General features: G+C 45.3%; 1 protein-coding gene across 1 annotated transcript; it reads right to left on the reverse strand.

Moving 5' to 3' along the window:
• Positions 1-655: 655 nt before the first annotated feature.
• On the reverse strand, positions 656-7,714 carry EFCAB10 (EF-hand calcium binding domain 10). The gene is made up of 4 exons (XM_024208500.3): positions 7,570-7,714; positions 3,774-3,938; positions 2,979-3,063; positions 656-1,138 (listed from the first exon to the last, which is right to left on the reverse strand). Exons 1-4 carry the CDS (start codon positions 7,667-7,669, stop codon positions 1,096-1,098), a joined length of 393 nt encoding a protein of 130 aa, XP_024064268.1. The 5' UTR covers positions 7,670-7,714; the 3' UTR covers positions 656-1,095.
• Between the last annotated feature and the right edge of the window lie 3,532 nt (positions 7,715-11,246).

An 11,246-nucleotide genomic window follows, 5' to 3' on the forward strand; every position in this document is an offset into this window, starting at 1 on the left:
CTTTCGTGGGTAAAAACCTCACTTCTTCGGATGCATCTGAAGAAGTGAGGTTTTTACCCACGAAAGCTTATGCCCACCAGACTCCTTGTTGAATAGTGAGTGATCTGTTTAGTTGATGGCTGTAAGGCGATAATGGTTATTCTGAAGAAACTTTTATGGTTTAGAGTAATATGGAGTAAACTCTGGGTATATATGCTACTTCATTCAGTGGTAAACATTCCATTCAAATTGGTGCTTTCTCATTTTGGTATATGGACAGTTATGTACATAAATTCCCACACATGGACATTACATACTTGAATGTGTGTGCAGGGGGTGTGGAATGAGGTGAAAGCATGTGTCCATGTTCTATTTTCTCTGATCATGCTAACTTTTAAAACTAAGTCCTGTTATGGAAACTTCAGAATTGTCTCTTCCTTGAATGTCCAAATCCTTTGTCCTCTTTAAAATGTTCTGAACAGGCCTTGCATACTTTGTGACTAGTAAACTTGTTTAAAAATGCCATCACAACTGATTCAGTTATTGAAATATTATGTATTTCAAATTGCTTATGTTTGGAAATAATGGGTTTGTTGGAATTTGGGTATCTTCTCCAGGTTGTTTAAAACTTGTCCCCCCCACCCCCACCCCCAAGAGTGTTAAAGAAATATCTGACTTTAAAATAAACTTTCAATGCCATAATGGCTGCTGTTTGTTGCATACTAGAACCACATTTTGTTGGTTCAAATGTAAAGCTATTTCTGTACAAGTGTCAAAGTATTGCCTTGAGCTACTCTGATTAAGTCATTTTTTATCACTGTATGGCCCCAAAACATTCTTGCTAGGGAAGATGTTGATACACAGCATCTTTTTAATGTTATACTGTTTTGAATTTTTTTTCTAAAGGAAGTCCTCAAAAGATGTTCCTCTGGTGTAATGAGTAGTTTCTGATTGATTTAAACTAGTACCATATAATTCAACTTTTTACATACTATGCTGATGCTTCTCAGTTTATTTTTGGATAAGTGAAACTATCAGTTGCCAAAAGGCAATTAAAATAAAAACAAACTCAAAGATAAGACTTCAGAAAAAATTTTACTTTTAGCAGACAGCTGCTTAAGATTGATATATTGCCCAGCTCTCCTGCAACTTCTTCTTTCTATAGAAGAAAAGAAATGTAGTTAGATGTTCTGTAAACACTCTGTAAACAATTTGTTCGTTACACATGAGATTTCAATATAGAATTTTCTTCAGTACATAGTGTTCTTATCCCTTCCCAAACCACCACAGTTATTCTCCATCATATGTGGGAAGTAAAGATGGACTTGTGTGCTAGACTTAGTTACCCAGTTCTCATTTACAAATAACAATCTAGTTTTCCAATTCTGTACCCCTCCTCCCAAACAAACACAAACATGCCAAACTGAAGCTGAAGATACTTATTACATTTGAGGGGGTTTTTGGTATACTCTCCCCTTCCCAAATGTGTGCTTGGGATATGGGGAACTTGTACAGGCTCAAAACAGGCATTAGGCTCTACACAATTGTCCAGGCTGCCTTGCTTGCCAGTCCACCCCTATGGCTTCTCCTGATCCTTGGCTGTAAACTGGACTCCAGCTCTGGCATCCTAATTTCCTGCTGCCTACATCTATGAAACAAGGCAGAGACTGCACTGTAACTCAAATAATTTGCCTTTGTAGAGAAAGAGAGAGCAAGAGGCAGGTTCTACAGGACAGAGATGGGGAAACAAAATGCTGGTCATCTGCAACCAGCAAAATGCCAAATTCAGTGCAGAAATGCTCAATTCTTTGGTCTTTTTGGAAAAATGCCAATTTGCATAGCCTTGATAGCAAGAGTCCATAGGGTTTTGAAATGAATGGGGGAAATTAATTCCTCTAATTGTATCAGGTGCTAAGCAGGCAGGTGACACTGCATTGGTTATGCTTAGTTCATGTTTTCAAGGTTCTCTTTTTGCTCATAATTTAAATGCTGAGATTCTGGAGCACAACTCCAGAATCTCAGCATCCAGCTCCACAGCCAGTGAATTTGCTGCATTGAATAGACAGAGCCCTGATTAAAATGTTGGTCCAAACCACACAAATTTTATTGGCTCAGTTGCTGGTGTATTGGTTGTTCTAATTTAAAAAAAAAAAATTAAATTACCAGGTTGCCTATAAAATACAGTAGTAGTTTTAACTAGATAATACTGAGGCTTTATATATTGACCGAGTATACCACCCCTTATGGTTAATTATAACTGAAAGGTTTATCACTGTAGTCAAACACAGATGCTCCGGTGTATAGGAGGAGATTACCAGCACTACTCTGTATCCCCAGATATTTATTCTGATCAATTCCCTGCGGTATTGATTTCTGATATTTGCGATATTTTCCCAAGTAGCAATGTCAGTCGGTAAAATTTTTTAATGCAAGTGTCATTTCCACATATAGCTTCCAAGGAGACTGCTTTCAGAGATGACAAGAAAATCACTGCTGCTGTGCAGTCGGTACAAATACTCTTTAGAGCGAACAGTGGCACCAATAGCAAAATATCTGACCTACTCGTGGAAATATTATCACTTTCAGAACTGTGAACTTTTTTGCTAGTGCTCCCCAGGGTACCCCATAAATTAGAACATTATATTTTTAAACTTTTCCCCAGTCTATCACTACTCATTTATTATGATCCACCTCACAGGGAAAACCAAATGTAATCCAATCACTTCTAGTTTAAATTGGACTTTATAGTGACATTGTTATTCTTTAACATAATTAAAGGGTATGAACATAAGGTGACAAGTGCCTGATATTCAAACTGAAGTCGAGCAGCTGTGACTATTGGGTACTTTGTAGATTTAAGACCTGATTAAAAAAGTAATATTAAAAAGCATAATGATATTTTTAGAAACAGCTTAATACAAGAATTCATGCAATTAAAATTAGCTACAAATCTTTCTCTTCCACATAAAGCCAAAGAGTAAAAATGTCACTTTACTTACACTTCTTTCTTGAATATTTCCAGTGTGATAGTTGCATCTTCTTCATAAGGTAAATCCTGAGTACTTAGCCCCAAGCTTGTAAGAGCTACAAAGGTTTTTAAAAAAGAGAATCCTTTTAAACCTTCCAATGCAAGCCCACAGAAGTCTAATTTTACATCCAAAAATTCTGACCCGGTGCCGCTGCCACCCCAGAGCCGCTCCAGGTAAGCGGCCCTAGGCCGGAGCCCATACCCCAAACCCCTCCTGCCGCACCCCAACCCCCGCCGCACCCTGCACCTCTCCTGCACCCCAACAACCTGCCCTGAGCCCCTGCTGCACTCCTGCACTCCAACTCCCTTCCCTGAACCCCCTTGTACACCAACACCCCTCCTCTGCCCCAACCCCCTGCCCCAGCCTTACATTCATGGCTCTGCATATGCAATTTCCCCACCCAGATGTGGCCCTCAGGCCAAAACATTTGCCCACCCTGATCTAGCTGGTAAACAGAATATAACTTTTTAAAGTTGCTAACTCTACTGTAGATTATTTTTAGAACTTCTTGGTCAAATATTGTGTACAAGAGCCAGGGGGTGGAGAGGAAGGTCTCTCTCTTGTTTTGCTTAATAAAAAGAGTTTTGCAACAAGTAAATTGTTTTTCTATCACTGCTAAATTCTGATGGGTTGAGAAATTTCTTTAATGAAACTATCTCACATTCTTTTGAGCAACAACCTTGCATATTATAGCTTAAATGTTCTGTGCTGTATTAAATAAAAAATCCATCTTAATTAAAAAAATGCTAAGCAAGGAAGACAAACCTCCTTTGTACTGCACTAAGGTTATATAGCCTTGACTTGTAGTGTCCAGCATTTCAAACATAGCATCCAAATTTGATTCATCCACAAGATAAGGATATTCCACATCAGTTAGTTTTACAAGCTTCACTCTTTCCAGTGCATGTATCAAAAACTCTCTTGGTCTTTCTGTAAAAGAATAAAGTTAACAAATCTTGTTGATAGTATACATTTTTTAAACTAGGTTTACTAATTCTTACCATTAAATGCAAAAACAGTGAATTACAGTACAGTAGGATTTATTTTGTTTTTACCCATAGTGCACTAGCAGTGTAACTTCACTGAATATACACTAGTGTAAAAATAAATGTAATCTAGTTATTAGTTAATTCTTCAACCCTAAAATTAATGCAAATTTTTCTATAAATATTAAGTTTCTGACAATCTCAAGGAAATACAAGTTATGGCAAAACCATTTGTTCTGTGTGCACCATCATGCAAGTTCAAGTCTCATATCAGATTCAATGCTAACAACAGAATAGGAAGGGGCTGCTATACTATTAAAGGTTATCTTCCATTGGATGCTGTGTTAAAAAGTGCAGTCTCTCCAGGTTATGATTTAAGGTGCTGTAGCAGTTAATGAAATGGGTGAGGAACAAATAGGTGTTCATATACTATACCGCTGAATGCTCTGATTAATTACCTATAAATAAACCAGCTGCTGGTTGTCAACCACTGTTCCACCTCTCGGTAAAACAGATTCTAATATCCAAGGCTCATGTGAGCAATTGTTGTGTGTATGTTAGCTGCCACATTTGATTAAAGGCCCTGAATTTAATGCATTACATTGTAAAATACTTTGACACCTTGAGTGAAATCCTGGCCCCAATGAAGTCCATGGCAAAAAACTCCCATTAGAATCATAGAATATCAGGGTTGGAAGGGACCTCAGGAGGTCATCTAGTCCAACCCCCGGCTCAAAGCAGGACCAATTCCCAACTAAATCATCCCAGCCAGGGCTTTGTCAAGCCCATTGGTTTCAGTGGGGCCAAAATTTCACCATTTGAGTATAAAAAGGTGTTATATTACTTTACATACTAAATAGAATTTGATTTAACAGTTGGCTATAGACTATATTAGTTGGAGCACTAGAAATATATGGCTTTTTGTATACACAATAGCAATTAAGAAAAAAATTGAAATTTTGAAATATTTAGCTATTAGTCACTTCATTCTGAAGCTTACTTTGTTACTTTATAAACATATGCTGACTGTCCCTAGAGCAGGGTTGGGCAGACTACGGCCCACAGGATTTCCACCTCCGTGGCGCCATGGGCCCTGCGCTGCTCCCGGAAGCAGCTGGCACCACCTCCCTGTGGCCCCTGGGGGTGACAGAGGGCTCTGTGTAGTGCCCTCACCCCCCACAGCTCCCATTGGCTGGGAACGGGGAACCGTGGCCAATGGGAGCTTTAGGGGAGGTACCCGCAGGTGAGAGCAGTGCGTGAAGCCCTCTGCCCCCACTCCCCCGTCCCCAGGGGCCGCAGGGACGTGGGGCTGGCCACTTCTGGGAGAGGCATGGTGCGGGGTCAGGGCAGGCAGGGAGCCTGTCTTAGCCCTGCTGCATGCTGCTGCCACCCCGGAGCCCCTTCAGGTAAGGAGTGCCAGGCTGGAGCCTGCACCCTGAACCCCTCCTGCACCCCAACCCCCTGCCCTGAGCCCCCTCCTACACCCTGCACCCCATCCATGCCCCTGCCCTGAGTCCCCTGCCACCCCCCTCCCCTGAGCCCCTTTGTACACCCTGCACCCCTTCTGTGCCCCAAGCCCCTTCCTGCACACCGCACCCCAACCCCCAGCACTACAGTCATGGCCCTGCATGCAATTTGCCCACCTAGATGTGGCCCTCGGGCCAAAAAGTTTGCCCACCCCTGCCCTAAAGCCTTGCAAAGGGGCAGTGGGGCAAACTGCTAGCTTATTACCAAGGCCTTATATATGATTTATGGCACATTAGACCTAAGTTATATGCCAAAGCCCTCAGAATTATTTAGCAGCGCTGCACTGAATTCTGCAGCAAAGTGAATGATTTTATAAGCACTTAACCTTCAGTTTTAATGAAGTAATTCTAAAAAATAATTGAAATGTGAAAATGTATCACTACTGTCTATAATAAAATTTGAAACATAGCAGAACTTAGGCAGCACGGTTTTTGGAAAAATTATAACATACATATAAAAAGCTCTTCTATCAATAAAATGATATCTTAAATTGCCCATTAATGATTCTTGTTAAATTTACAGCTAAGGTACTGGTATCTTACAGTCATAGGAAGTAATGCAATTAAAAAAACCGTTTACAATATTTTAATAGAAGTTGTGTGGAACCTTAAATTTGCTAAGGGTATGGCTACACTTCACACCACTTCTGGCAGCATGTAGACCAGGGGTCTGCAACCTTTCAGAAGTGGTGTGCCAGTAATACATTTTAACATTTTTAGAAGGTCTCTTTCTATAAGTCTATAATATATAGCTAAATTATTGTATGTACAGTAAATAAGGTTTTTAAAATGTTTAAGAAGCTTCATTAAAATTAAATTAGAATGCAGAGCTCCCCAGAGTGGTGGCCAGGACCCAGGCAGTGTTAGTGCCACTGAAAATCAGCTTGTATGCTGCCTTTGGCATGCATGCCAAAGGTTGCCTACCCCTGATGGAGCCACATGCCACAAGAAAAAGCAAGCTGCATCCAAACTGCAGAGTGTAGCTACATGCAACAGTGAAAGGTTCCTGCAGAGGGGAGGCAACGGGGAAAGGCCTTAGCTTAGTACTTGGGTAATTAGACAGGTTTAGCACATTTCTACAATTGTGCTAAACCTGTCTAATTACCCAATTGTATAAATGTGCTAAACCTGTCTAATTACCCAAGTACTAAGCTAAGGTTATTCAGCCTTTGGGCTGAAGAATGGAATTTATGGTTAATTACTGTCTGGTGATATCCTGCATCAACAATTGATAAACACCCACTAGGCTGGATGCAGTTTCAATGCAGTCAAATAATGTACAACAAATCACCTTGTCCCTATGCAAGTAGTTGTTGGAGCAGGGGCTAGTCATTTTCACGTTTCATTATAGTTCTGCCTGGGAGCCCCACCCAAGGCCCCCACAGTGCTAGGTGCTGCACAACTGAATACTACAAAGTCAGTGTGCCTAGCAAGCGTGTAATGTATATGTACGACAAGCTGCAACAGGTGCATTAAACAGGGTGGGGCAAGACCTGAGGCGGGCATATTAGAACACGTGACGTTTTTACACACGCAGCAGGCTCATCTGCTCGAGCAGAGATGGCAGCGCCCTGGCGGCATCGGGAGGGGCACGAGCGCTCCGCCACGCTGGCTTTCCCCAGCTGCACGGGATGCGTCAGGAAGGCACGAGGGGCCCGTTGTGCAGCTCACGCCTCGGCGGCCCTTAGGGGCCACAAATCAGGGCTTGGCGTTAATGCACTGACGGGAGGGGGGGACACACCGCAGACAGGCGAGCAAAGCCCCAAGCCGGCGCGTGGCGCTTGAGGCCGGGCGCGTGTCTGCCGCGCTGCAGCCGGCTGTGAATGGTTCGAGCTGGCCCGGGTCTGAGCCCAGTCACGTGTTCTCGCCGGACCCGGGTCCCTGCTGGGAGCCTGGCACCCGGAGCGGCGGGGGCTGTTATGGCGCCCCGCCCGCCCCGGTCTCCTGCCAGGGGCTCCGCGCTCCGTCAGCCTCCCGCGGACTGCGAGCCCCGCCCCTTGGCCGAAGCCCGGCCGGGCTGGTAGCGGGGCGCGCGGGCCGCTGCCGTACCGGGCCGGTGGTAGAGCAGCAGCGCGCTCAGGTTGTGCAGCAGCTCCGGGATCTTGTAGCGCTCCAGGTACTCGCGGCCCTGCTGCTCGCCTGCCGCCATCCCGCGTTGCTAGGAGACCGATCACGCGGCCACACCTCCACCACGTGACCCGCCCGGGGTGGGGCTCGCAGACGCGCGCAGGCCCCGCCCCCGCGGTCGGGGCGTCCAGTCCCTAAGACCCAACCAAACGCAGCCTGGCGGCAGGTGCCGCTGTCTCCCCGGCCCTGCCCGCAGGGAGGTGGCTGCGCGAGGGCTGGGCAGGCCCCGCCCCCCGGCTGCTGCTGCGCCGTCAGTGACAGGGCTGAGGGTGCCCGTCTAGAGCGCGCACCTGTTAGCTACAGGAATTTGCTACTTAGAGTGCACTGAGCATGCTCAGTAACAGCTGCTGAAGTTACTGCCCTTCACCCTGCCCTTACTTGACATCGAGTTCTGCAGCCTGTGCTTTACAGGGGATAAAAAGGGGCAAAGGGGGCAAATCGGAGCAGGGGGTGGCAGGCACGGTCAGCAGACGGGGCAGAAAGTGACTTAGAACCGTTTCTCACACTACACCCGACAGGAGCACCACCAGCCAGTGTCAGCAGGAACCAGCGCAACCAACACCACCCACCCCACTACTGCCATGGGGGTAGCGGACTGGTGCGGGTGGAGGCTCCTGGGTAGCCAGCGCCGGGCACCCTGTGGTGGGGAGCGCTGCAGGGGGATAGCCCAGGCTTGGGGACAGTTCCAGCAGCGCCATCCAGTCAGACCTGGTGGCATGGTAAAAGTGCCGAGAAGAGCATGTGCGAGCGACACTGTTGGGGTGGTTGGCGAGCTCAGAGGGGATGAGGGGCAGAGACCCAGCCCTGTGGTGAAGGACAGAGGCTGGGCTGAGACACTGAGGGTGGCACACAGTGCAAGGGGCAGTTCGGATGGGAGCCTTAGACCCCAGGGGGAGGGAGGGCTGTGGCAGAGTTGGGGCCCCAGAAAATTTTTTACAACAGTGTTAGACTCCTGGGGGAATTCACTAACAATGGTAACAATTCACTAAGCGGGCAGGCTGCTACATTCTGCTCTGCTTGAGGGGACAGAGCCTGCTCCACATCTCCCTCCCCAGAAACACACCACAGACCTGCCCCTCCACGCCAAGCATGCTGCAAGAGCGAGCGAGAGGGACAGTGTCTCTCGCTCTCTGACTACCTGGCCCTCCTGTCCGGCAGTGATTTCTCTCTCTACCGGCTGCTCCGGGCGCCCAAGCTGACCTGTCTGCACTACCAACAAGGGGCGCATGACCTCTTTTGCGGCTTCCCTTTGCTTCCCCATCAGAAGTCATTTTTCTGTGGGGAAGAGCATGAATTCTGCACAGCAATACAGAATTCCCCCAAGAGCAAAGACTTCACCCACCCCATTTTTGTAGCTGCGCATTCCTCGTACATCAGATTTTCTAAACCTCTGCTGTGTTGTTGCTCTTTTCTGGACTCTAGTTTAGCCAAATATTTTCTAAAGTACTCCAGCTCAGGCCTGCCCCATGCTGAGTAGCCGAAGACAGTTACTTCCCCTCTCTTACACACAACATTCCTGTTGTTATAGCCCCAGATACTACTAGCCTTTTTCACAAATGCATTAATTTGTTGTCTTACATTCAATTTGTGATCCATTGTAATGACCAGATCCTTTTCCACAGTACTACCACCTCTCTGGTAATGAGGGTGATTAAACCCTATTTGAGTGGATGAGGCCATTCAAACAGGAGTAGCAAGGGATACGGCAATGGGAACAAGAACTTGAGCCTGAAGGGCTCCAGCGGAGTTGGGTGGAAGAGATGTCAAAGGTAACACAGAGTGGCTGGAGAAGTAAGGAGAACCCAAAGAGAACAGTGTCTCAGAACCCAAGAAAAGACAGGCCAGCAGGGGGAAGGGAGTACAGGGTTTGGCAGCAGACTGGCCAAGTTGGCTGAGGCTGGCATGTAGGGTTTAAGATTTAACCAGTAAAAGATCATCTCAGATCTTGGTGAGAGCTATTTCTGATGAGTGGAAAGGATGGAAGCCAGACTGAGTGGATCTAGTGCTTAGTTTATATAGAGCCACTATGTGAATCCATGGAATTCCCACACCTTGAATAGTACATGCAGGTCTGGTCATCCCCATCTCAAAAAAATTATAATAGGAAAAAGTATAGAGAAGGGCAATAAAAATCATTAGGGGTACGGAACAGCTTCCATCTGAGAGATGAAAAAGATTGGGACTGTTCAGCTTGGAAAAGTACTGACTGAGCGGGGATATGATAGAGGACTATAAAATCATGAGTGGTGTGCAGAAAGTGAATAAAGAAGTGTTATTTATTCCTGTCACATAACACAAGAACCAGGGGTCACCTAATGAAATTAATATGCATCAGGTATAAAACAAACACAAGGAAGTAATTCTTCACACAATACACAGTCATGTGGAATTTGGTGCCAAGGGATGTTGTGAAGGCCAAAAGTATAACTGGTTTAAAAAAAGAATTAGATAAGTTTATGCAGGATAGGTCCGTCAGTGGCTGTTGGATGCTCAGAGATGCAACCCCATGCTCTGGCTCACCCTAAACCTCTGTTAGAAGTTGGGACTGGATAACGGGATGGATCATTTGATAAACAGCCCTATTCTGTTTGCTCCTTCTGACGCATCTACCACGGGTTGGTGGCAGAAAACAAGATATTGGGCTAGATGGACCATTGGTCTGACTCACTATAGTCATAAGTTCTTAGTGTGATGGAAAGAAGTCAATACAGTTGGTGTAAAAAGCCTGCTCCCTGATTCTAGATGTCCCTTCAGGGGAAGAGGGAGTGGGGAGTGCTGCTCTGCAGAGACAAAAGGATCAAAGGTGGTTTGTACACAGGAAAAGGAGGCAGAGGAGATTGTGGGGAAGGAGGTGGGAAATAGATAGCTGTCAGGAGAGGATAGGGACAAGGAGACAGAGGGACTGGAAGAGGAGAGCAGACAGTCAGTGACTGTCAGAATATCCTCTTCAAGAAATCAACCCTGAGTGATACCAAATTAGAAGTCAGCTTACAACACTGGGAAGTGCTACCCCCATAGTAAGTGGTTTAGCAGTGTGAGATTTTATTGTGTACTGTATGTGCTTTAAGTGGGAGGCTGAAAGTTCAGCCACCTAGACTCCACTACACTAGCATTGTAACTGAAAAACTTAAGCTTTCCTGAAGTGCTCACTTTGTAGCACAGTTGCATTTAGTTAATATCCAGGAAAGCAAATTATACTCTGTTGATTTTAACATTTTCTTAAAGTACTGTGAACATCAGCCACATTTATTTCTGTTTGTGGCAATGTGATGTAGTCCTTTAATAGTCTCTCAAGTCTCCTTCCCTCTGGACTGGCTTAATGAGGTAAATGTTTTACTTAGCCCCTTACTAAGAGCTGTTTGGTCTCTCTATGTCCGTCGAGTGTCCGGCAGAATACTTCGTCAAGAGGATAACAAAATGTCCACATGCCATCCAGTAGAGCCTTATTAAATGGATGGCTCAAAATTATTAATGCTATGTTGACAGCTTCTCACTGTTACATCCTGGGGTCTTTAATCATGCAAAACTCCCACTGAAGGGATTTGGTCAGCTACAGGTTGTGAAATTTGGCATTGAGAGATTTTTAAAAAGATGATTGC

The sequence above is a fragment of the Terrapene carolina genome, unplaced genomic scaffold (assembly GCF_002925995.2).
Source record: "Terrapene carolina triunguis isolate 2854851 unplaced genomic scaffold, T_m_triunguis-2.0 Scaffold68, whole genome shotgun sequence".
Taxonomy (NCBI): Eukaryota; Metazoa; Chordata; order Testudines; family Emydidae; genus Terrapene; species Terrapene triunguis.